This window comes from Zalophus californianus, chromosome 1 (assembly GCF_009762305.2).
Source record: "Zalophus californianus isolate mZalCal1 chromosome 1, mZalCal1.pri.v2, whole genome shotgun sequence".
In the NCBI taxonomy this organism is placed as follows: Eukaryota; Metazoa; Chordata; class Mammalia; order Carnivora; family Otariidae; genus Zalophus; species Zalophus californianus.
In genome coordinates this window covers 44,679,162-44,706,916 of record NC_045595.1, presented here as the reverse complement: position 1 = coordinate 44,706,916, position 27,755 = coordinate 44,679,162, and the positions used below count along the sequence as shown (strand labels likewise).

Here is a 27,755-nt window from a genome sequence, read left to right as displayed (position 1 = left end):
ATAAAAATAATTATGATATACTTTTCTCAATTAAGTCTTTTTTCTTCATGGTACCTAAGCAACAGGTGCACTTTCCCACATAACAAGTTATATTAATTTTCCAAAGCAGATTTCAAAATATCTAGATAAACTCTGATATAAAATTCTCTCACATTTGTCTAATAACTCAATTTTATACTTCCTACTCACTACATAGCAACACACAGTTATTTAGGAGAACTATCAATACAAAAAATTTTTAAAAATCATAGCAGAAAAGAAACAAGGCAAATCTGTTAATCTACAGCCCCAAACAGCATTGATGAAACTCAGTTAAGTAGCATGGGGACGGAACACTGGAAATTTGACCCTGATTCTTCCTCACCTTACTCCCCTGGCCTTCAATTCTCTCCTTTCCCAAAGAATAAAGATAAAAAGTTGGATAATCTCTAAGGCCTTATAGGGCCAATCATCTGGAAATAACCCTTTTACCAAATATATTCCTAAAAACTCAAAATATCTCTAATCATTGTAGAAAAAATGAAAACATACAACAAAGCAAAGAGGAAAAAAAAATAATTGAACATTTTACCACTGAAAGTTAAACACTTCAAAGTTTAACACTGTGAACATTTTGGAGAGTAGTATTTCCAGCTTTCTCTGTCATCATCCACATAACACTTTACAAAACAAGGATAATACTATCTATTGCCTATGTAATCTTTTTTTAAAAAATATAATTTGTTGAGTATATCTAGGTAAGGAGGTTACTGGTGTTGCATTTTATTTTGTCACTGATCAAAGCACTCTATTTGTAATTTAACCCAGAAGATAAGCCTCTGAGCTAGGTTCCATCATCTTCACTTGACTGATGAGAAAACAGAATGAAATGAGGCTAAACTGATGTCCCAAGGTACACAGCTAGTAAGTGGTACAACCGAATTTCACCCTGGGGACCTGGTTTCAGAGTCCTCAGGGCTTACCTCAAACCATCCTGCTGAACATTTCAGTAATGATCTGAGCCACAGGAAGGGGTAAGCATGTGAAGAGTGTGGGGGTGGGAAGGGAACATAAACAGCAAAGTCTTGCTGAACCATGGTGAGCTGGGGGCAAGGGTTCAATAGGGTCAGTAGGATAAACATGGGACACATCACATTTGATGTCTATCAGGACTTGAGTCAACCGTCACTGTTCACTCTTTATGACTCACTGTAACCTTTCAGGCTGGAAACAATGAATCACAGTCCAGAACTGCTTAGCTGGAACTTCAAGGGAATAAGCTGAATATTGAGGACATCTAGTTCTTTAAACTACATCTGCACTTTGCAGGGAAAATGACCAGCCATGGTAATTAGTTCACTTCAGGCAACAGACTCGGTTGCCTTGTTTATTCACATTTCGGAGGCAGAAGGAGGATGCGAAATTTTGAGAGTGCTTCAGTTAACAAAATGATTGTACAAGTTCTATACAACCTAGTATTTATCAGTTTAATATATTGTCGCTAAATACAAGATCATGCAGAATGATAATTTATTGATTTCATTTTCATAGAATAGACCTTAACAAGAATGTCATCTTTATTTTGCAATCTCTTCTTGATTTATATTTCCCCTTTTCTCTTATTTCCAGACAAGAGCTAATTAAATAACCTATTTTGTCCTTAGTAATATAGTTCAAGTATCCATTTTATATACTCCAGCCTAAATGGGAAAGACATATTATGAATTTTCACCATGCAACTCTCATGGAAATTAAGAATGAATGGGCATTAATTGCTGAAGAATGAGATCCTTATTCTGCTAATTTTGTGATAAAATATTCTAGTAAAAAACATTTGTCATCTTGATGAAGATATACTAGACAAGTCAAGCTATATCTAAAAGCTAAGCAAGAGACAAAGTTGCTGGCAACTTGAGGTGTCCGTGGTAATTCTGGAGTTCTTGTGTTCCTGATTTTTTGTTTCTTCTAGCAACTCTGTGCAATGTGTCTCCTGGGCTGTGTCTTAGCACTTCATCAATATTTCATTACATTTGTGATTTGACACACCTGAATGGATAATAACACCACTGAACAGACATTTTGGCATAAGTGCATTATAAGCAGAGGTCACAGGGATTTATTTTTAAATAATTCTGTACACAACGCCAGTGGAGCCCATCTTTTGAAAAAGGTTCTTCATCCTTAGGTCTGGAGAGATAGCATCAATAGCTTTTGGAAAAAAAACAAAACAAAATGGTCCTTTGCCTACTTTTTTCTTTAAACTGATAAAATTTTCAGTTTTATTTAATATAATTCAGCTTATTCCAACATATTAATTTAACACATGTCATCTGGCAAGCACTGTGCTGCTCCCTAGAACAAAGCTGGATGAACTGATGATCTGTGCTTGATCACAATTTCAGCAAGGTGGGGGAAGAAGGCAAGCTGATAAGCATGTGAATATATCAGAGGAGTATTATGATAGAGAGATGGGACAAGAAGTGCAAAACAAATAATTTTTTCTCTTGCCAAGAGAGAAGTCATGCTTTTGGCTTTACAAATAATGACTAAAATAATACTTTGGATTTTCCCTTATAAACCTGCTCAGTAAAACCATTTCAGTAAACGGCATTCCCATAAACCCAGTTGTGACACCAGAAACCTATGTGTCATCCCTGACATTCTCTTCCAACGCCTCCCACATCCAGTGCCTCAGCCAGTCCTGACAGCTTTATCTGCAGACTGTATCCTCAATCTATCCACTTCTCTATTATCTGCTGCTACTCCCTAGTTCAAGTTGCCACCGTTTCCCAACTGAATTATTGCCAATAATTCTTTATAGTCTTTCAGGTGGACAGCCAGTGTCCACTCTCACTTGTTTGAAGTCCATTTCTGCACAGTAGCTAAGCCAACTTTTTAAAAAAAACACACATCACTCTCTTGAATAAAATCCTCTTAGGGCTTCTCGTTGAACTGGAGATAAAATCCAGTCTCTTCTCCCTGGTCTACATGATCTGGCTGCTGATTCCTTTCCAACCTCAACTCAAAACACCCTCACTCTGCTCACTGTGCTCCAACCATGCTCACATGCTCTTTTCTTCCTGAGCATGCCACGTATTTTTTTGTTTTTGTTTATGTTTGTTTTTACCAGGGTTCTCCTGGAGAATATAAGTGCAATGTGACAGGTCCCTAATGTTCTTGTCCACGGGCACCAGAGTAGTGTCTGTCACACAGTAAGTACAAAACAAATACATGTGAAATGCAGGAATAAATAAAGGAATAATCTAAATCTACATTATCTGCTAAAAAATTGCATAGTATTGTGCATGTTGTAAGGATGCTCAGACCCTCTTTGCAGAGCTGGTTTGTCCGCAAATACCCCGTTCTGGGAGGTTCAGATTCACAGTCCCACTTGGGTACAAAGTCCCTTCAGTACAGAAGGGAAGAGGGACATATTTGGAGAGAAATCTGAGTTCCAGGCTTGAATTTGCCAATTTGTCAAGTTTTTCTTGTATAAATTCAGATAAGAGGTGGCATCGTGTAATGAAATGAAATGTAGTGAGTGAGGAGTTAAGTAAGATATTAGACTCTGGAGTCAATAGGACATGGGAGCCAAGTGTGAATCTTGGAGCCATTAGTTTTTAGCTAGCTGTGTGGCTTTGGGATTTGTTATTTAACATGTCTGAGCCCCAGTTCATTCGTCTATAAAAAATAAAAGAGGATATTCCTCATACAGTTGCTTGAGGTTTGAATGAAATAATTCTGGTGAAATTCTGAGCCCCAGCAAATAGCAAGCTCCTAGTAAATGCTTGTTATTAATGTTCTTGTCTGACAGTTTCCTCACCTGTGTAATGAGTCTAGTAATTCCTGTTCATAATGGAAGGTTCCAATGTGCACTTGATGGGAAAGGAATTCAGAAAGAACAGAAACATGTAACCCATGACTGCTTAAATCATGTTGGCCATTCTTTTTTTTTTAATTTTTTATTGTTATGTTAGTCACCATACATTACATCATTAGTTTTTGATGTAGTGTTCCATGATTCATTGTTTGTGCATAACACCCAGTGCTCCACGCAGAATGTGCCCTCTTTAATACCCATCACCAGGCTAACCCAGCCCCCCACCCCCTCATGTTGGCCATTCTTAAAAGACTTAATTATGCCTTTGTTTTCTTTTACTCAATAAATATTTATTAAGAAGCATCTATGTTTCAGTTATTGCATTAAGTGCTGGAGATATACTAGTGATTAAGGCAGTGCATGTGTTTCTAAACAGCAAGTTTATAGTTAGGGAGACAGGTTTCACACTGGTAACTGTAATACAGAATGAAGAGTTCTTGGGGGATAGTAATAGGCTTTATTGGACTTTATAGAGAAGGCATCTGATGCAGAATAGTGGAGAGGGGGGTCAGGCAGAGATGACTTCCTGGAGAAAGTGATATACTTGAAGAAAAGGAAGGGACCAGTATAAGTCAGTCAAATGAAAGGCTGAGACTCAGAGAAGGAAAAGCATTTAAAGAAGAGGGAAGAGAATACATATAAATACTCAGAGTGGAGAAAAGGTATAGTGGTACTAGATTTTGGTATACAACTCAATAGGATTATCTTTGAAAAGCACATGGTGAATTACCATACACTGTTATGCCATCTATCTAGATAATTAAGGTGAAATTCATCTATTTCTTGAAATATTTTTTACAAGATTGTTGGAAATTAAAACTTATTTCTCAAGTAAGCATTGATATTCCTGTGTTTCACTGTGGTGTGAACTAGGTCATTAGTATCATTAATCCAGAAGTTATTTGAATAATTTAAAATTTCTTTCTGGACACTGAATACTAAATTCCATAGAATTGATTAATGACCTAGGTGTTCAACCTTCCACTTCATCCTGCCTGTGTACACATTTTAAGTGAAAAAGAACAAGAAATAGATTCCTTTGTTATTTATACTTACCTAAATCCACATTCCATTCCTGTTGAGATTAGCAATTAAACTTCTAATTAGTTTTCCAAAATGGATTCATGGGTTTATTTCTTACACAAATGGAGAAAATATAGGTACCAAATGTAAAAAGTACTGAACTTTTCTTACATTTAATTTAGGCTATCAGGGTTTGTGTGCCAATAATGTAACAATTTTTCACATGCAACACGGGACCACAAAAAACAGAATTAACAAAAACCCTTAGGAAACTCACCATCATTTCTCAGTATTAGGGGTGTGGGTGGCCCCAGGACCTTGTGATTTGTCACTGTATTTGTAACCACGCAGGTATAATTCCCAACATCAGACTTTTCTACTTTGGCAATATATAGATTCCCAGTCTCTTGAGAAACGAAGCGGCGGTTATCCTGATAGGAAGGGTATTCATTGAAGATCCAGGCATAGCTCAGCTCTGAAAGCAAAGAAATCACCATTACAAATATGTCTTCTGGCATTGGAACGCTACTGTATTCATGAAAGAATTGGTCAAGTTAGAAATTCACACTGTTGCCCAATGATCCTTTTTCAACCTGCTATTAAATATAAATAGGGAGTAATCATAATCTCTTTAGCATTTTACCAGTACTCGTACTGTCAGTCAAGAAGATTTTTATTTCAAGAGAACTAAAAGATACACTGATAGTTGATTAAAAGAAGTCCAACCTCTTTAAGTCAAGGGAATAAGCATTTATAGTTTACTAAGCATGTGCCAAGTACTATGCAATACTTACTGAGCTAGTGCTCAAATTACAGACCCAGAGAGTCTATAATTTTGATATAGTAAGGCTGGAAGCCACCCTGAAAAACTATTTAGATAACTTCTTTCATTTTATAGATAATAATCACTATAGTGCATCACAGTGCCACATACTTGCATAGCACTTTGTGGTTTTCAATGCATTTTACAGTTTTCTATTAACTGAGAAACTTTGGCACAGAGCAACAAAGTAACTAATTCCAACTCTTAGCCCTACTGAGGGACAGAATAATTCCTGAGTCTCAATTTATTCTTCTCCCAAAGCCTCTATCAATGCTAATTCTGACTCTTTTCTTACTTGTGAGGTTGAACCATTATTTGAGTGAGATGGTGGTTTAGTATTGCAGCAAATACTTGCTAAACACACACTGACTGACTGGTTGACTGGTCCCAAATGTAAATGTGTATTTAAAAACATTGGCTGAAAAATTTATCATATTCATAAGGGAGTGTGAAATAGCAGTCTAAGAGCAACTTTTTTGTAAATACTTATTCATCCCAGGGTGCCAGTGGGACAAGTGTGATTGGCAGCCATACCCGAAAACGTCTGTTTCCAAGTTCTAATTTTTCTGAAGAATTAGGTAAATAAATGCTTTGTGAATGAACATGGGATCCCATGCTTTCAATTTCAGAGAAGAGTCCTAAACACAGTGAGCTTAAATGCTTTGCTGCAGCAAACTACAGTGCCCCAAGGAAATCAAACTTCTTCAGCTCCAGGCATTCCATGATTCCTCCCCTTTAAAGTGTGATCTCCAGATTTGTCCAAAGCTGGAGAAGTGATAGACTAGCCACTGGCACTGATTAGTTAATGTGCCCCATTTTATCTTCAAAAGTTACTTCGGTGGACGAGGGGGAGCTGCTAGATGCAAAAGAAGACTCTGGTTTCAGAACCAGTTAGCTGAATTCTTACACATCTCTCTTTAATAGAATCCTGGGCAAAAGTTCAAATGTATGCAATGTCCTTGGAAAATGTCACAAAGAAATCAGCTTTTTATTGAGAACACTGATTGTTGTAAAAGACACTTTTGTTGTTTAATACTTAGATAAGTCCTAAATGTAATTGACCTCAATAACCAAATGTGCAACAGGAAACATAGTCTACCTTAATAATCCACTGTTTACATACATAGGAGGGGTCATGCAGATTGTTTTCCCTTTATCCCTGGATTATAGCATTTCCGCATGTATTATTTTAGAGAGATATAATTATGTTTATATGAGAATAGTTAATCATTTTATTTATACATGTGCCTGTAATTACAAGTAACCCCATGCTGATGTCAAGAGGATACTCAGTATAAATAAGCAAGTGTTTCTCAGCAAGCTAGTCACTTCCTCAAGAAACTAAAATCTGGGGGAGGAAAGACCCTATAATAGGTTGTGGGGAAGTTCAATTGGCATGATAGTTTTTCCATAAAAAACAGGAGGTTTTAATGAACAACAGGGCAAACAGCACAGTACAGTGTACTATTTAGTCAATATTGTGTGTGAGTTTTGGGCAAACCAAGTAATCTCTGAGCATCTCAATTTTCTCACATAAACAATGAGAACACTGCCTATCCCCTAATTAGCTATAGGAGAGTTTTAAGTATAAATTAGCATCTCCAAAATCACAAGGTAGAAGCTATAAAGTAATTTAGCAGCACAATATTAATCGACCCACACCTCTCCAAGGAAAGTTGTAATCAAATACATGAAAATGTATTTTCTTTCTCTAAAGACATTTTTCAAGATTGTTGCTAGTGGCCAGTGATAGCAACCTCTGAATCCTGTGGGACAAGGCAACTAGAAAGTTGTATGGACCATGGATATCAGAAAAAAAAAAAGACATCTACTTTGTTATTTTTCTAATTGGAGTTAAAAAAAAAAAAAAAGACCAAAATTCAAACCTGTATTACATAAGTAAAGCCATTTAAACATTCTCACTTTCAACTTTTTATTTATTTTTTAAAGATTTTATTTATTTATTTGAGAGAGAGAGAGAATGAGAGACAGAGAGCACGAGAGGGAAGAGGGTCAGAGGGAGAAGCAGACTCCCCGCTGAGCAGGGAGCCCGATGCGGGACTCGATCCCGGACTCCAGAATCATGACCTGAGCCGAAGGCAGTCGCTTAACCAACTGAGCCACCCAGGCGCCCTCACTTTCAACTTTTAACCCACCAAGTGGGGATAATAGTAAATGTGATACAGGTATGTAGTGAGGATTCTGTTTTTAAAATTTAATTTTATTTAAATTCAATTAATTAACATATAGTGTATTATTAGTTTCAGAGGTAGTTCAGTCATTCATCAGTCTTATATAATACCCAGTGCTCATTACATCATGTGCCCTCCTTAATGCCCATCACCCAGTTACCCCATCCCTCCACCCACTTCCCCTTAAACAACCCTCAGTTTATTTCCTATAGTTAAGAGTCTCCATAGTGAAGATTCTTTTATGTGAAAGCACTCTGAATCATAAGTTAATCATTTTAAAAGTAAAAGTAAAAAAACATACCCAATTAACACGCTGTTTGGCTATTTAAAAATAAGTTAATTATTTTGGTTTCACTGCTTTTGTGACGTAAGTGACTTAGTGCTTTAGCAAAAGATACAAACAACCTTAAGCATACACTGCAACATTTCCTAAACTGTGGTCCTTGGAATATTAATTTTTTTGTTAATAGAAGTTGTCTCCTTCCCACCTATCTCGAATTTAAAAGGGTTACATGATCAAATGACTTTGAGAAGCCCTAGATTAAACAAAGTGTAACAGAATTTTAAATTTATCCTTTCAGGACTTGCAAGAGATTTTTAACATCCCAAGATTCCTCAAATTCTTTAGAATTTTATGTTTAAGCACACAAACTCACTTGATTATAAAATCTTCCCCCTCCCCACAATCCCCTCTACACACATACCATTTTTCTAAAACATCTATTAATAGGTCACAAAACCTAGGTTGGGAAACCCTGGACAAATGGCAATGACTTCCATCCTAGAAACATTAAGTATAATATGAAGATTATCAACTCTATTGCTTCAGTGTGGGGAGGATTGTTAAGTGACTCTAAACAATAGAAAGCAACAAAATGCTGAATTAAAATTGTAATAAGCTTCCCCAAATGTAATAATAACACTATAACCATTTTCCATGGTGTAGAAAAAGAAACAAGCCACAATTGCCAAAAACAGTCTCAAATGGATTATGCTAAGGATCATAACTAATAGTTGAACATGTGAACTTTGTAAATACTGTTGGGTCCTAAAGTGCAAAGGTCATTCAAAAAGTCTTGACTGGTACACTGGTGAGATCATATTGAGCTAAATGCTGAGTCCCCTGAAAGGGGGACATCTCTATAAAAGATATCAATTTATTTTTCTGCATAGCAAATGTCACTACCTGTAAATATCGTATTTTTATTTGTCCAGGACAATGAGGAAAGAGCATGAGAAAGATAATGTAATGGTAATGGAGACATCAATGCAGGTAAAATGGACAGTAAAGCTAAAAATTATCCAATAGATCACTTGTCCTTTATTTTAAAGATATGACAAATCTGAAGCCTAGAAAGGATAAGGTCGGAGAGTCAAAAAAGTGGCAAAGTAGACTATAGATGGTCCCAACTTTTGATGTTTTAACTTAATGATGGTATGAAAGTATGCATTCAGGAGAAACTATACTTCAAAATGTGAATTTGGATCTTTTCCTGGGCTGGTGAGATTCCGTTTAAGGTAGGCTAGCCTGAGTGATGATGGCTGGTGGGTTAGGTGTATGAAACACACTGTCTACTTATGATGGATTAACTGGGATGTGACCCCATCCTAAGTCAAGGAAGATCTGTAGGTAATAGCCCTTTTAGCTATACTTCCATTCCAGTGCTCCCTCCAGGAAGCAAATAAGAGCTCTTAAAATGTGAAAGAAAGGAACCAGTACTGTTTTATCACTCAACAGATACTCTAGTTTTCCCCTTAGAACCAAAGCCTATTTTTATCAGAGCAAAAGATTAATCCATTGGGTTACATGAAACGCTATCAACATTCTGAAACATAGAGCCAAGGAAATAAAACAAAATAAATTCTCATGTGCTGCCATGAGCAAGAACGTATCCCACTCATTTGATTTCCTTAGGGACTTCCATGCAATATTTATTCTTATTCAAACTTGACAGATTTCTTTTGGTAAGTTTTCACACACTAATTGCTCTGGAAGTGACAGACAGTTTCTGTCCCATTGGCAATTTGTAACAACTCAGTAAACAGATATTTGGAATATAATATTTAATAGATTGTGAAGCTTCTGATGCCAATGGAAAAATACTGAGACTAGTTCTAATGTGATATTTGTTAAGGAAGAAGGACCTAGTAATGGTTTTCTGACTTGTAGCATCCAAATCTATAGGAAATTAACTATAAAACTTCACTCTTACTTGGTTCTTTTTTCCATATCTTTGGGCCAAGAGCAAAGAATGCCAGGTTTTTAGTTTTCAAATAAGAAATCAATCAAACAATTTTCAAATTTAAGTATTCATTGAGCAAATTCACCCTGTGATCAGAGTCCTTTGGATGGATGCTCTTTACGTGTTCCTGTTGCTAATTTCTTTCTAGAGTTATATTATGCTTCATGACATTCTGAGTCCTGTCCCAGGGGTAGACAAATGTCAGTTTTCAAAGATGCCTTTCTTAATCCTCAAAGTTTCAAATGTGAAAGGAACCTTAGTATGACCCCGTCAATTTTACAGAGCAGGAAACTTAAATCTGGAGAAACTACATGCATGGATCACAATCTCACATTTGGTAAGTGGGTAGTCACAGTATTCAGAAGAGCTGATTCTGTTAGGAACCCATATGTTCCCCTATGAATTTATTTTGGAGCTAGAAAAGATCAGTTTTCCTTATCTGTAAATTTCTTCATCTGTAAGTGAGGGAGTACAACTAGATGATCTCTAAGTATCTTTCAGCATTAAAATTCCACAATTCTCTATGTATAACATCAAATCCAACTCCTAATTTAACAAATGAGGAAAGTGGGATCCAAAGATACTCAGTAACTTGCTAAGAATCACTTAGTTATTGACAAAATCAGAACTAGAACATTTTTAATTAAAAAAATTTTTTGAGTAATCTCTACCCCCAAGGTGGGGTTCAAACTCACAACCCTGAGACCAAGAATCACACATTCCACCAACTGAGCCAGCCAGGCACCCCCAGAACTAGAACATTACACAAACACACACACACACAAACACTACACTATGGTTATTTGTATTAAGCTCTGTTGTGTTGTGTAGAAGAAAGATAGTAGAATTAAGTCAGGATATCTGAATTCTAGTCCTTATGTTGTAACCAATTTTTACTTTGATAAATTATTTTTTTATTTTGAGACAAGAGAATCTCCTTATTTTTAAATAATTTTATCAATACCTATTCTACTTTTTGTACAGTGTTATGAAGTAGAATTTAAACTGAGATAGGATTCTAAGCAGGTAAATGTGAAAAATGTATCTTAAGTGATTCTGTAGATAAAATGGGTTAGATGAGTACATTTACTGGTTTGTTTTTGGCCAAATATTTACGAAACACCAGCCTTGCACAAAAGCACTGAGCTCAGCTCAGCAATGGGAGTGAACACAGGGATTAGAACCTGTTGGTAGTTTGCCTGGGCAAAGGGAGAGAAGGCATAACCCAGTTCAAAGATGCCTGGATTTGTTGTCAAAATACATGGATCGAGTCTTGGCTTTAGTGCTTATCAGCTAGAAAGTAATTGCTATTCCTTAGTTTTCTTATCTGAAAAATAGGAATAATAAAAAGAATACTTGCTCTGCCCTGTCACACTGAACATCAAACATGTTGATGTCAACTTTTATGACTGTGTTTTTGTTTTTTATTTTTTACTTTTTTGCTTATAAATGGATTGGCAAGTATTTTGTCTTTCTATGAACTTAGGGAAAGGGAAATGTGATAAATTGTGAGAAATCTAATTAATTTCAGAGCAAGTAAGAATGGTACCAGAAACTTTAAGCACTAAACAGGCACTAGTGATTGTGCATTATTAAACAGGTGGCCGGAGAGCCTAGGAGAAGAGTGTGTTGTCGTATAAAAGATTTGCGAGTTATTTCAAGAGGAAGTGGCTGACAGACTGGCTTCTGAGTGACAATGCCTCTGGATAAGACCTCTAATTGTATTAAGACACCAATGATCCATATAAAGTCATATTTGAACTGTCATACAATCAACAGCATTTTGTGAAACAGGAGAGGGGAGGTGTCTGGGAAAAGCCGAAATCTGAAGGGCTGGAATAGGACAGATACTGTACCTCAGTTAAATATGACATAAACCAATGGGCATTGAATACTTACAATGATGACCATGGCCCTTTACAAGGTAGGTTGCTGAAATCATGCCTGTGGCTGAAAGGACCCCCAAAATGGATGCTTTGTAGCTCAGAGAACTTGGTTTACACCAGTCTACAGCATTAAGCAGGACTTCCCAGTGCTCAGAAATTGTTTTTCATGAGTAATTGGTGCTGGGTGGAGCAGGGATGGCATGCATCTGTCAGTTGGACCACCAGCAGCCACTCCTACACCCACGGCTGACACAGATAATTGACTATGCCCCACCTCGATTCACGATCCTTGTCAATACAGTGCTTCAAGCAGTCACCTCCAAGCAATTGGTACTGGCATGTAATGTCAAAACTCTACCATCTTTGTAGAAGTGATTTAGGAGAAATGAAATGGTGATCACATGTGGCAAGGATTAGAAAAGCCCTAGTGCTAAATCCCATGCAAACCTGTGGCAAGCACTTCTAAAAATAAGCCTCCTGACTATTCACTCAGTGTGGTCAATGATTATTTAGTACATGCTCTTTGGTCACTCACATGGAGCAGTGGAGGGATGGGAAGTAAGATGGAAAAAGGGACATTTTCTACTCAAGTACACAGACCATGCATATTGCTCTTGTGTATAGCTTACAATCTCCTCCCTTTTATGGGTTACTTCTTGTTTTCGTGCCTCCATTTTATTGGGTAGATTAGGCATTTTTCTGGGGTGGAGATTTTCTTTACAATTTTGTAGGCAGAAATTAAGGAATTAAACTTGAGGGCAATTTAACACATTGTCTTACTTATAAGCCAAATAGGAATATATGATGGAATATATATAAACTCATACAAATCTTAAATGTATAAGGAAAGGCTTCAACAAAATCATGTACTTGTAGCTGATTGCTTCAGGATATGCTCCCAGATTCCCAGGGGGACACGCTGACTCTCCTTTGCTCTCAGAAATATATCAGAAAAAAAGTTTGGGAAATATTGTCTAGGTCTGAATCAGCAAACTTTCATACACTAAGGGAAGAATCCATATATTTTTTTCAACAGAACAGCATCCTTTTTGTTAGCACTTTCAGACTCTTGAGTAGAGGCTGGGAAGTGATAGCACACAGAATGGATTTAGTTTGCATAAGCGTGTGAGTCTTTTATGGTTTTGCATGCTTTAAAAACAGTAAAGATCAAATAAACATCTCCATATTGGGATTTTCTTGAAACTCAAACTCTCAGTTATCAGTCTTCAAGAGGAATTAGGTACAGCACAGCGTCCACTACACTAATGATTCTCTAACTTGAGTGAGCTTGGAATCACCAGGACGCCTTTGTTACCACACAGGATGCTGTGTCCCACACCAGGTTTCTGATTCAGAAGGTGGGGGTGGGTACCAAGAATCTGAATTTGAAACAAGTTTTCAGGTGCTGCTGCTGCTGCTGGTCTGGAGATCACACTTGAAGAAACACTGCTTTAAAAGACTGAAACACAGTGATCTCATTCCATCAGAGAAACAACTGGCAGAACTGAGTAGTGGCTTCCCATTTAGAAAAGGGCAGGTGGTCTCCATTTCGCCAAAGTCTCTACCAATCCCTACTTGCTCAGTAGGCAATTTAGCTTGTGACCTGTTTTGGAATACAGAAGAAAGCACAAATAAATGGAATTGACACTTAGTTGCATGCTTTTGTTAGCATGAAAATAGTACTGGAGAATATAAACACAAGCTAATGGAATGAAGGTGGGGGTGATACTGAAACTACACACAATCAACATTAGAGCTTTGTATGATTGTGGTCAACAGTGATCCAGTCCACTCAGTGCAGTCAAACCGGTAAGGCTAACCCAGAGAGATGCAGCTTGAATGGACTGTGATGGGCAAATAAAAAATACTGCTCATTGGGATTAAAAGGTATTTTTTCAGTTATTTGTTAAAAATTTGGCATTTAAAGAAATCAAAGGTGTCACCGTATTTTAGGAAGACCTCAAATACAATATCCACAGCTCATTTGGTATTAATTCCTTGAAGGATAGATACCGTTGACAGTCAAGTACAAAATACTTCAGACAATGTGAAAACTGCCTAACAGTTAGAGAGCTATCAAAGTTGAATGCTCCATTCCAGAGAGAATGCCACTTTCCCTTGGGTGGGAAGTGAACAGAAGAAAATGAGATATAACTCTTTCAGCTTAATACTTATGTCCCCTTCAAACAAAGTCTTCTGCCTGACCTCATATTTCCTCTAGGAATGTTGGGGGGAAGCTACTGCTGGGGAAAAGCATATCCAATCAGTTATCCAAATCCTGTGGATTAGAATTTCACGGGATTTTTTGCTTCTGTGCCCATCTCACCATTACCTGTCATTGGCCTAAGAACATCCTGCCATTTTGCCAACTTTCCAGGCCAACCCACGTGCCATTGCCAGATTAATTTGTTTAAAGAGCAGTTTTGGATCACGTTCCTCCTTCCCACACAAATCCTCTGTGATCTCCACTGCAACATGGATCAAATAAAATACATCAAGCTAGTAGTCAGGTCCTTCCAAAGCAGGACTTCAAATTATCTAGTTTTCGCTTTCTACTCCTCTCTCCACATAAGTCCATATTCTGGGGAAGTACTTTCCAAGCTAGGCTCTGCAAAACATCAGAGAGGCTGATTACTTTGATTACTTTGTCATACAATACATATCTATTCCCTCTGAAGTTCACCTTTAAATGCAAAGATAAGGCATTGTGGGAAGGCTCTGCCCACCTGTCTCCTCTGTAAACAGGGAGCTCTTTTTTTTTTTGCTTTTTTGTGATTTGCCCTTCCCAACAAAACTATTTTAAGAATAGTTTTACAATATTAGTTTTACAAGAATAGTTTTACAATAAGTAAGACAAAAGAAAAATATTTTAAGAAATGTTTATCCTGCTAAGTAGGGTTGCTTAAGGTAGAGTGGAAAAACCGTCACCGATCCCCTGATGTGCTCTATGCTTTTCAATTCTCCCTCCCTAGGCTTAGGCACTCTTTCTCAGGATGCCCTTCCAACTTCTGCTTATCTCAACCACTACCTTTTTTGCAGAGCCATTTTCCCTCCTGGAAAATATATACGGTCTCTCCTCAACTGCCAAATGAGCATGTGTTTCTTTTCTGCCTCATGGCAACTACACAGTATTTCACATATTAAAATTTTGTTTTTCCTATATTAGAATGGTTCAATTACTTGTCTCTTCTCCAGATAACAGATTCGAGTATTACTTGTGGACAAGAATAGATATGGCAGGGGAACATATGCTTTGTCCCTCACATTCTGTAATCAACTTAGTGAATATTAGTTGAATTGAATTGGAATTCCAAATGTTACAAGTTTCCTAGAGTAACAATTTATTATTGAACTCCAGGCCAAAAGTGTTAGTGAGAAAGAAGTTACCTGTAAAGAAGAGAATACAAAACTTCCATCAGACTACTGACTGCAAATCAGAATCACTGAAATTAGAGGAGGACAGAAAATCTATAACATCAGAACCCACATTTTTCAAATCAAAATGCCCAAGCCCTCTCTCTAAAAAAATCTTTCCTTTTTTTTCCTGACTTTCTGATGCAGTTTTACTGAGTTTACAAAATGGCAGTAAAAAAAAAAAAAAGAAAAAGAAAAGAAAAGAAAAAAAAAAGAGGACTAATTCAGTCTTCCAAACACCTAAGAGAAAGAAAGACTCAGTAAAGCAGAGAGGTAGGCATGCAGAGATGGCTGGCCCACACAATACAACAGGCTAAATGACATGTGTCAATGGAACCAGATGACACCTGTGCGGCCTGGACAGACTGTGGTTACTCAAAGGGGCAGTAATCCCTGGACTACAATATTTACTTCTAGGAGGAAGTAAACTTGGATTTGGTGAGCTAGATTTTCATATCTACCTTTAAGTAAGGCTTTGTCTTATAAGTACATGAGCAGAACCACAACTTGTTTAATTCTTGACACTTCAAAACACTCTAGTATTCATTATTGCATTTGTTGCCTCTACCAGTTTTTGGAAATAAGTAGATTAAGGATTAGTTCCATTGGAGGGACAGGGAAAGTGAGACATAGGAAAACCTGTGATCTATTCTAGGACCACAGAGAAAACCAGTGGAATTAGATTTAGGATTGAAACAAGCACTTCGGCAAAGATTCCTCTTCTTATGCTAGAAGCCATTGCAATGGCCACTTTCAGCTTAACTGAGCCAGTAACAAGGTGGGTGCAGGGGTTATCACGACTGACATTGCCAGGCTCTTTGCTGAAATAACTACAGTGGGGAATGTGGCAGGGATCCCCATCATCTTGTTTGCTTTTGTACGCTACAGTACCTAATTCTGCGTGGCACTCAAGAGATGTTCAGAATTTCAGGGAACTAGGTAACCAGTTAAATCTTGAAATATCAGGAAATACAGGTCACTAGTACATCAACATTTAAAGATATTTTCTAAGAAAGGGCTACACAAATCATTAATAGAATTTGTGTTTTTTGTCACAACATAATCAAAATCTGTCCTATTACTTTAAGCTTAGCAATTTCTGGGGAGAAAGGAAAAAAATAATGTGGGAACTGAAATGCATTCTCAGGAATGATTAAAAATTTTGAGTAAATGGTAGAAAATGTCAGTTAAACCATAATTATTTACATTTTTAAAAGGATTCAAGCAGTAATATGACTAACAGAACAAGTTTTCAAGCAATGTCACCAACTCCCACACAAGTCACTGATATACAGTCTTTTCATCAGATTATTAAACAATTCTACACCCTCCTCAATTAAAGATGTGATCAAAATTCAAACAACTGACATTTAAAATTCTGAGCCTAAATTAACCCTTAATCAAATTTGCCAAGCAAATACTAGTCTTCATTGTAATCCAAGATGCTTTTTCCCACCTCTTCTCTGCATTTTGCCAATGTTGGACTAAAACCAATAACAAAAGCATTTGGCCTGGTAGTCTATTAAAAATAGATCTGTCCTTCCCTAAACACAAGTATTTATTTTTATTTGTACCTTTAAAAACAAAGAGATATTCACTGTAATGGTCAAGTTCTGCCTTGAAATGTGGTAGACAGAACCAGAGGAAAATTAATCATCCTTGAGTTTTTCTTCACTATTTGCTTTGCCATAAAAGATAGGTTTCTCTTCTTGGTAATACTTCTTCAATTGGTTCTCATAGTACCAAATCATCATTCCTTAAGGACTGGCCATAGGAATTCGTATGAGTCTTGAGGTAGACCAATCCTATTACCTCACTCCCTAAGGCATGGTGATTGGTTCAAGAAGAGTCAGATGACACACACCAGCCAATCAGAATCTTCTAAAATTCAAATCCCTGCAAAAAGCGGCCTTTTTCCCGCAGTTTTGGAGATTCAGGGGCTGTAAAGCAAAGTGCCTTCTGCCCATGTGCAATGTGCTACGGACAAGCTGGTCTGAGAAGATAAAGCTAAGACTCAGAGCTGACAGGCAGAGCAAGTGAGGGCAGGTGGTATCTGAGTTACTTGAGAGAATCAACTTGGAGGGGGCATTCTTGTCTTTCATGTAATCTGCTTTTTAAAAAATCAATAAATCTGTTCATTAAAAAAAATTCCCTAGTGGATACTGAGTTTCTGTCCTCTATGATCAAGTGTCTTGACTAAAGTAAACCCTTGTCATTTCTTTTTCTACTTAGGGGCTTATCCTACCTCCCTTCTTCCATTTAGTAATGTTCTCTTCTTACCATCATTGGTAAGTCCCCTCCGAATGTCCTTTGAAAAATAATTGTATACTAATCTCCCAACCCACTCACTACCACTTAAAACTGACTCTTAGAAATAGTGGATTCTTACCAATGACTCTTGTATCTCTTTTATGGCAATACAGCAAAGATGTGGGTGGGGGAAGGCAGCTTTAAGGAAAAACTTTCAGAGGAAAATAACACTTGCTAATCACAGTTCTTTATCTAGATGTCTGTGTGTGTGTGTGTGTGTGTGTGTGTGTGTGTGTGTGTGTGTCTGTGTGTGTTTAAATTAAATACCCTCACCTAAGGTATTTTAAGAGTATTTTCTATAACTTGTCAAGTATGTTCCCTAGTATTTGGAGTTAGACATACCTCTCTGGTCCTGAAGTCTTGTTTTGCCACTTCTGTAAGACCCAGAAAGTTACTTAAATTATCTAAGAGTCAATTTTCTCATTCCAGAATTGGGGATAATAATACAATTTATAGGTAGTTGAGAGGATCAAGGGCAATGCTGTAAGCAAAGAGCCTAATTACAATTAGCACAGTATCCAGCACATACAAGCACTCAATGTTAATATTTGTTGTTATTATTGATAAAGCAAAAATTGTATTTTTTATTTTATTTTAAAGATTTTATTTATTTGACAGAGAGACACAGCGAGAGAGGGAACACAAGCAGGGGGAGTGGGAGAGGGAGAAGCAGGCTTCCCGCTGAGCAGGGAGCCCGATGCGGGGCTTGATCCCAGGACCCTGGGATCATGACCTGAGCCGAAGGCAGACGCTTAATGACTGAGCCACCCAGGTGACCCGATACAGCAAAAATTGTAAAAAGAATTGTTTTATGATCTATACATTCATTCAACTTCACTGTAAAGATCCATTCTAAATCATCCACTTATATTAACAGACCAGATCAGGGTTTGTGATTAATAAAGCTACAATAACATCTTATCTTAGTATAGTACTCCTTTTTCTGAAATTATTTTCATTTATGTTAGTCATATGATTCATCTCTAGGAGGCAATATCTATTTTCCAGGAAAGGAAAGTGAGGAACACAAAGAATAATGACTTATTAAAACTTAGCATTAAACAAAAACTAACCCAGAAAATTAAATCTTCTGACCATTTGTATAGTGCTAGTATACTTATGCTAATAAGTAGCAAAATCATAGCTTAAAACTAATTTGTTCTCTTACTTTCTAGAAATTGAGGAAGGGAGCAATGATAAAAAGAGGTATGATAGGTAATAAGCAAATGCTGTACTTGGGAAACCTAGCAGTAAAGTTGTATCTAGGGGCGCCTGGGTGGCTCAGTCGTCAAACGTCTGCCTTGGGCTCAGGGTCTTGGGATCGAGCCCCGCATCGGGCTCCCTGCTCAGCAGGAAGCCTGCTTCTCCCTTTCCCACTCCCCCTGCTTGTGCTCTCTCTCTCGCTGTGTCTCTCTCTGTCAAATAAATAAATAAAATCTTAAAAAAAATAAAGTTGTATTTAGAACTCATATATTACAGATTATAGCTGGAAAGTATCCTAGAAATAATCTATCACTCTCCTTTTAGGAACAGGGAGAGGTACCTAGGGAGGCATTAACCTTTCTTGGTTTTGTTTTGTTTGGTTTGGTTTGGTTTGCAGTTAGCGAGTGATTAGGGCAGCACTTGGAATCCATGATCTTAGTTTTTCTACCTACTGCTCTTTTCTCATATAGTGTAGTAGAAAGACAGTAGGCGAGGAGGTGTCTTCCATCTCCTTTTGTGATCTTGGCCAAATCACTTAATCTCTCTAAGCCTCAATTTTCTCACATGTAAAGAAAGGATAACCCTTACCTCAGAAGCCTGATGACCAAATAAGACCATATATGTGAAAACGATTTGTAAACAAGAAAACACCAAGTGAAGGTGAGTAATCATTATCAGAAAGGGATTGCAAACAGATTTCAACTTGAGTGGGGAGCTCTACCTAATTGGTATTGGCTCTCCCAAATGATATGTTAGGGTTTTGAGGATGCAGTGAGACTCGAGGGAAAAGGAGACATAACTGATCTGGGATGACCGCCATGGGTACCAGAGTGGGTGCTGGAGACACATGTGACAAATATGTAGGGTGCTGCCTCTGCATAAATGAGTAGTGGCTATGATGGGGAGAGGAGAGCCCTGAATGAAGAGGCAGATGTTCTAAAACATAGTTTTTCACCTCTCTGTTCCCATAAAATATAACATCCTATAAATGGATATACTTTACCAAATCTGTGCATTACCATGAGACTAAATAATGTATGCAAAAGACCTCAAGATGCCTTAAAGCAACATCCAGTAGAGACAGATTAATATTACCATAGAGTCAAAAATCACACATACAAACATATCTTACTCACAGAAAACACCTCCTTTACATGGATGAAAATAAGAGTTAATTACCCCTCTATAATAGTGGCAAAACAATACAAAACTGATGTTCTTAAGTGAATGTTAGTAAAAATACATTTTACCCACCTTCGATTTTGAGCATTTTGCCTGTCACTTTAAATTGGCTAAATGTTTGACAGATGTTCAATAATTGACACAGCTTATCTTCCTCTCTCAGGCTCTTTTCCTACTCAATCGCCAGCATTTCTAGTTGCTATAGCAACTGTAAACATTAATGATTATTCTGACATGCCAAGGGAATTTAAACACATTCTTAAGTTAAAAGTTCCCTCAGGAAAAAAAAAGAGTTTATCTATCTCTGGAAAGATGGAAAATATTATATGATTTAAATTCCCTGGTTACTGCATTTATTAGAGATAAATATACAAATCTGCTTCTATAGTTTCACATAAGTGATGATTTTTCCCCCCCTGACCAACCTAAGGAGGTGTGGGGAATTGAGAAACTCAGCTTCCTCTGATGAAAGGGAAAAATAATTTATCTAGATAAATGATAAATAACAGAAGCTGGTGAGGAGTTTTGAAAAAAGGAAACCACTTGAAGTTTCATGATACAACACATTATTTCACAAGGATCTGGGTGCAAGTTTAAGGACCTCCAGTTAAAGCCTCAGTGGTTTCAAGGGTAAAACTGGAATGACGATATCTGTCCTAACCATGCACGTCCCCCTAAACCGTAAAATGCACAAAATACACGGGGTCATTACTGCGTTTTGTGAGAAAGTAAACAATAGTCTGTCCTTTGGAAGAAACTGAAAATAAACAGAAAGATAGGAACATTTACAACATTTATTTCAAGCTGAGGGCCCATGAGCCAGATGTTCTCTTTCCCATGCTTACTATATAAAATGTTTTTCAATGACTGCCAACATTCAAAACTTGAAAGATTTCACATAGAATTCCACATTTAAGTCTTCTCATGAAAAACCACAAGACCTAGCAATGCTGACTGTGTATTTCTTCAAGGCCATTACTGGCCTGAGATGAGCAGTGGCTGGTCTCTTTGAAGGGGTCATGTGGATCTCCACCTTCATACCTTATCTTAATCATTTACATTCTTACCTGCCTGGCCCTTGGAGAAGATAGAGTTTTCAAACTGATGGAACCCCTTTCATACATGCATCTGTAAAGCAAATCTTCCAGATTTTCATCAGTCCCTACCATTCTGTAGCCCTTGCTCTTCTTGTACGAAGCAGGGGGCAGCCAGCATCTGTGCCTTCACTTTGTGGAGGATCTGGGGATAACTGCATCTGTCCCCATTGGTCACTGCATAACTCCTGAGGTCCAGTGACTGACTAGGGCAAGCTTTAATGGAAAACCAGTGTCCAAAAGAAGCCATCAAAATCTTGTCTTTCTTAATGTGTAGGATTTCTCCCCCTTTAAAAAATTTTATTGTGGCAAGATATACATAAAGTTTACCATTTGGATGTGTACAGCTCAGTGGCATTTGTACATTCAAACTGTGGTACAACTGTCACCCAGGACTTTTCATCACCCCAAACCGAGACTCTGTATCCATCATGTCTAGATTTGAATCATACACTCAACAAATACTTCTGTGTGCCTATTATGTGCCAGGCATTCTCCTAGAAACTACAGAGCAGAATAGACAGCAGGTATATAGTTCTAGGGGAATCAGGTTTCCTGAACCCTGCTCATGTTTCTAGGACAGTATATCTTATGATTCATGGTATATACTTCTCCTTTCCTGAAATAACTCTTTGGGGGATGCGATCCTGGACTGCAAGCATCCCTTAGTATGTAGAAGATGACAACTGGACATTGCTTGTTTTTAGCGCTTAGCTTCCCCACACCTGGTAAATTCATCCCTGTTTTTCAGCAGGAATCATTTCTCCTCCACTCTCTTTAGATGCTATTATATGAGTCGGGCTTACCTCATTCTGCCTCCAGGAATGAGCACATGTTCTATGTCTACCTGATTAAAATATTCTGTCCAGCACTACCCCATAACCTCCAGTCACCATAATTAGTTTAGGGGTGGGCATATGACTCAAGCTGCCACACAAAGTCACTTTTGAAGCTTGTGCTAAAATTCTTGTGAATGAGCCATTCTCTTTTTGCTGGGGTTACCATATAGCAAGAGCCAGCCTAGAGCCAAAAGATGGATAGACAGATTCCTAAAACTATCATTTGAGAACTAAAACCTAGCTGCATCAAATGGGAATTTTATGCCAATAAATTCTCATTTTTGTTTAAGCTCGTTTAAATTGAATTTTGACACTTGCAACCAAAAGGATCTTGATTAAGAGAACAATTAGACTAGAGATAATACTGAAGAGTGTTATATCATCTTAACAAGTATCCAATGGCCAATTGTATGATGACTCCTGGAAATCTGTTGTCAAACTCTACCTTCTTAATTCTGTTTGAAACAAAAATTATTCCCCTTGCCCCTGACTAATTCTGCTAGTACAGGACTGCTCTAACACATTCTTGGCTTCTTTGCTTTCATTCTTCTTCCTCTATGTCTATTTGGCTTCATTCTAACTGAAAAACATGTCAACTAAAAGCTTATGCTAAATTTTAGATATAATGTTGCATTTGCCAATTGTTAGCAGGGTGATCTTGGGCAAGTCAGTTCAACTCTGAGTTGTTCTAGTAATCAAGTGGGCCCTATAAGAGTACGGAGATGGGGAAGTCAGGCACGTTGGTATTTTCTAGGAGTATCTCTGTAGCTGATCTCTTTTGATGGATGATGGTGAAGATTCAGGACAGAGGGTAAGGATGGAGTGAAGGAAAGTCCTTCTCAAAGAAGGCTTTGAGCACAAGCATTCAATGTTCATCTGTTATTTACTAGGTGGCCAGGTGCTGGCACACTCTAAGTTTGCACAGGGCAGACACAAATGACAGAAAAACACACATGGCTTGGTTATCCTGCAAAGGAGGACATGTGGCACACAATTATTTTCAGCCAGCTTCACAAACACAGACATGCCAACATGAGCTAGAAGGGACAAGATGCATATAATTTTAGCATTCCTGCCACCCTTCAGGTCGCAAATTGCTAGGTCAGCATTGATTAGCTGACCCTAGATGTACTTGTTCAGCTTGTGACAGGAGTTTGACTTTTTTGCTCTCCATGAGCTTCTTAACTAAGATCTGTTGAGCAAGGTGTGATCTCAGTCTTCAGTATATCTCTACTTGTGGATAATTGCAGGTAGGCCTTAGTGACCTCTAAGGTAATAGATGCCAGGGTCACAGTTCAGCTATCAGGAGAAACTGCCAAGTGTAGCCCTTGAACCATCTGCCCTTTCCTACCTGAATATGATAAAAAGATGAGAATAATAAGGGTGTAATAAAAGGATTCAGACCAGAGAACTATGGTCAACAAGCTGAGAATATATAAAAACAGGACTGATCATAAGAAAAAAACATGAGCACCCACTCTATGCAGCAACACTCAAGACACATATGCATGAAATACTGGTTTAACTGAATTTAAAACGGCATTCCATGATAAAACCAGGTGGACAAGTATGTTGGGGAAATAACAGGTTGAAAAAAATTGGGTACATTTCTTCACTACAGGACTTCTCCAAATCCTTGAGCCATAAAATCTCCAAGAGGAGAATTTCATATACAGTATATCCCAAATCAAGGAACTGCTCCACACACTCTTAAAGTATGAGAGTTGGTTACCGGAAATGTAAAATTGGCATTTCTATTATCAAAATGTCACAACGATTCAGAAGCCATTAATTAAAATACATAATTAGCTCAGCAGTCTTTAGTCAGTATTTATTTTGAAAAATCTATGTTATAAAAGATCTAAATGAGAAGCTAGGAGGAGAGGTTTGAAGTGGCATTCAAATAGAAGAACTCAGCAGATACAATGAGGAAGGCAGATCTTAATTCTTAACAGGTCAGCTCTAAGTCATTTACCCTCCTTAAGCTTCATGTATAAAATGGGACGAATAATTTACTTTTCTCAAAGGATTGTTCTCGATATTTCACCTCCTTTGGTATTCTCAACATGCATGTAATGGGAATGTAATTCCTAGTTTTGAAAGGTGTTCTCAAGTAATGTAAAAACTCTCTTGTCCTCCACTGTTGAAACCTAGAGTTAGTTGACTAGTTTAAAAAGTTACTAAAAGTGGGAAGCCATGAAAAAATGCCATATTTACATCATAAACATTTTATGCAATGAAATTATTAGATATTATTTATGTATTTATATAGTTTAAATATTTCTATATATTTATTATTCATTAATAAATTCTTATTTAGAAAATTAAATGTATTATTTGTCAATCTTTTGATATAGGAACAACGTACCCCTTTGCCTTCTTGTTTCATACCTTTTTTTTTGAGATGTTATGACCATTTTTTAAAATATTATTATGTTATGTTAATCACCATACATTACATCATTACTTTTTGATGTAGTGTTCCATGATTCCTTGTTTGCGTATAACACCCAGTGCTCCATGCAGTACGTGCCCTCTTTAATATACCCATCACCAGGCTAACCCATCCCCCCATCCCCTCCCCTCTAGAACCCTCAGTTTGTTTCTCAGAGTCCATAGTCTCTCATGGTTCATCTCCCCCTCCGACTTCCCCCCTTCATTTTTCCCTTCCTACTATCTTCTTTTTTTTTTTTTTAACATATAATGTATTATTTATTTCAGAGGTAAAGTCTTACACAATTCACAGCGCTCACCATAGCACATACCCTCCCCAATGTCTATCACCCAGCCACCTGATCCCTCCCACCCCCCCACCACTCCAGCAACCCTCAGTTTGTTTCCTGAGATTAAGAATTTCTCATAACAGTGAGATCATATGATACATGTCTTTCTCTGATTGACTTATTTCACTCAGCGTAATACCCTCCAGTTCCATCCATGTCATTGCAAATGGCAAGATTTCACTCCTTTTGATGGCTGCATAATATTCCATTGTATATAAATACCACATCTTCTTTATCCATTCATCTGTTGATGGACATCTTGGCTCTTTCCACATTTTGGCTATTGTGGACATTGCTGCTATAAACATCAGGGTGCACGTACCCCTCTGGATCACTACATTTGTATCTTTGCGGTAAATACCCAGTAGTGCAATTAATGGGTCATATGGTAGCTCTATTTTCAACTTTTTGAGGAACCTTCATACTGCCATACTGTTTTCCAGAGTGGTATCACCAGCTTGCAGTCCCACCAACAGTGTAGGAGGGTTCCCCTTTCTCCGCATCCCTGCCAACATCTGTCGTTTCCTGACTTGTTAATTTTAGCCATTCTGACTGGTATGAGGTGGTATCTCATTGAGGTTTCAATTTGGATTTCCCTGATGACGAGCGATGTTGAGCACTTTTTCATGTGTCTGTTGGCCATTTGGATGTCTTCTTTGGAAAAATGTCTGTTCATGTCTTCTACCCATTTCTTGATTGGATTATTTGTTCTTTGGGTGTTGAGCTTGATAAGTTCTTTATAGATTTTGGATACTAGCCCTTTATCTGATATGTCATTTGCAAATATCTTCTCCCATTCTGTTGGTTGTCTTTTGGTTTTGTTGACGGTTTCTTTTGCCATGCAAAAGCTTTTTATCTTGATGAAGTCCCAATAGTTCATTTTTGCCCTTGCTTCCCTTGCTTGGGTGATGTTTCTAGGAAGAAGTTGCTGTGGCTGAGGTCGAAGAGGTTGCTGCCTGTGTTCTCCTTTAGGATTTTGATGGACTCCTGTCTCACATTTAGGTCTTTCAACCATTTGGAGTCTATTTTTGTGTGTGGTGTAAGGAAATGGTCCAGTTTCATTCTTCTGCATGTGGCTGTCCAATTTTCCCAACACCATTTGTTGAAGAGACTGTCTTTTTTCCACTGGACATTCTTTCCTGCTTTGTCGAAGATGAGTTGACCATAGAGATGAGGGTCCATTTCTGGGCTCTCTGTTCTGTTCCATTGATCTATGTGTCTGTTTTTGTGCCAGTACCCTACTGTCTTGATGATTACAGCTTTGTAATAGAGCTTGAAGTCCGGAATTGTGATGCCACCAGCTTTGCTTTTCTTTTTCAACATTCCTCTGGCTATTCGGGGCCTTTTCTGGTTCCATACAAATTTTAGGATTGTTTGTTCCATTTCTTTGAAAAAAGTGGATGGTATTTTGATAGGGATTGCATTAAATGTGTAGATTGCTCTAGGTAGCATTGACATCTTCGCAATATTTGTTCTTCCAATTCATGAGCAGGGAACGTTTTTCCATTTCTTTGTATCTTCCTTAATTTCTTTCATGAGTATTTTATAGTTTTCTGAGTACAAATTCTTTGCCTCTTTGGTTAGATTTATTCCTATGTATCTTATGGTTTTGGATGCAATTATAAATGGGATCAACTCCTTATTTTCTCTTTCTTCTGTCTTGGTGATGGTGTATAGGAATGCCACTGATTTCTGTGCATTGATTTTATATCCTGCCACTTTGCTGAATTCCTGTATGAGTTCTAGCAGTTTTGGGGTGGAGTCTTTTGGGTTTCCCACATAAAGTATCATATCATCTGCAAAGAGTGAGAGTTTGACTTCTTCTTTGCCAATTTGAAAGCTTTTTATTTCTTTTGGTTTTCTGATTGCTGTGGCTAGGACTTCTAGTACTATGTTGAATAGCAGTGGTGATAGTGGACATCCCTGCTGTGTTCCTGATCTTAGCGGGAAAGCTCTCAGCTTTTCCCCACTGAGAATGATATTTGCTGTGGGTTTTTCATAGATGGCCTTTATGATATTGAGGTATGTACCCGCTATCCCTATACTCTGAAGAGTTTTGATCAAGAAAGAATGCTGTACTTTGTCAAATGCTTTTGCTGCATCTATTGAGAGGATCATATGGTTCTTGTTCTTTCTTTTATTAATGTATTGTATCACATTGATTTGCGGATGTTGAACCAAACTTGCCGCCCAGGAATAAATCCCACTGGGTCCTGGTGAATAATCCTTTTAATGTACTGTTGGATCCTATTGGCTAGTATTTTGGTGAGAATTTTTGCATCTATGTTCATCAAGGATATTACCCTGTAATTCTCCTTTTTGATGGGGTCTTTGTCTGGTTTTGGGATCAAGATAATGGTGGCCTCATAAAACGAGTTTAGAAGTTTTCCTTCCATTTCTATTTTTAGGAACAGTTTCAGAAGAATAGGTATTAATTCTTCTTTAAATGTTTGGTAGAATTCCCCTGGGAAGCCATCTGGCCCTGGGCTCTTGTTTGTTGGGAGATTTTTGATGACTGCTTCAATTTCCTTAGTGGTTATAGGTCTGTTCAGGTTTTCTATTTCTTCCTGGTTCAGTTTTGGTAGTTTACACATCTCTAGGAATGCAACCATTTTTTCCAGATTATCTAATTTGCTGGCATAGAGTTGCTCAAAATATGTTCTTATATTGTTTGTATTTCTTTGGTGTTGGTTATGATCTCTCCTCTTTCATTCATGATTTTATTTATTTGGGTCATTCCTTTTTTCTTTTTGATAAGTCTGGCCAGGAGTTTATCAATCTTATTAATTCTTTCAAAGAACCAGCTCCTAGTTTCGTTGATCTTTTCTACTGTTCTTTTGGTTTCTATTTCATTGATTTCTGCTCTGAACTTTATTATTTCTCTTCTCCTGCTGGGTTTAGGCT

At 37.6% G+C, this 27,755-nt stretch overlaps 1 protein-coding gene across 2 annotated transcripts in view; it reads right to left on the bottom strand.

Moving 5' to 3' along the window:
• The window catches only part of CNTN4 (contactin 4), a 987,359-nt gene that overhangs the window by 178,626 nt on the left and 780,978 nt on the right, over positions 1 to 27,755 (bottom strand). For both annotated transcript variants that reach the window (XM_027586928.2, XM_027586926.2), the window contains exon 8: positions 5,160 to 5,357. In XM_027586928.2, coding sequence (XP_027442729.2) covers positions 5,160 to 5,357 — 198 coding nt within the window. The remainder of the gene's footprint in view (positions 1 to 5,159; positions 5,358 to 27,755) is intronic.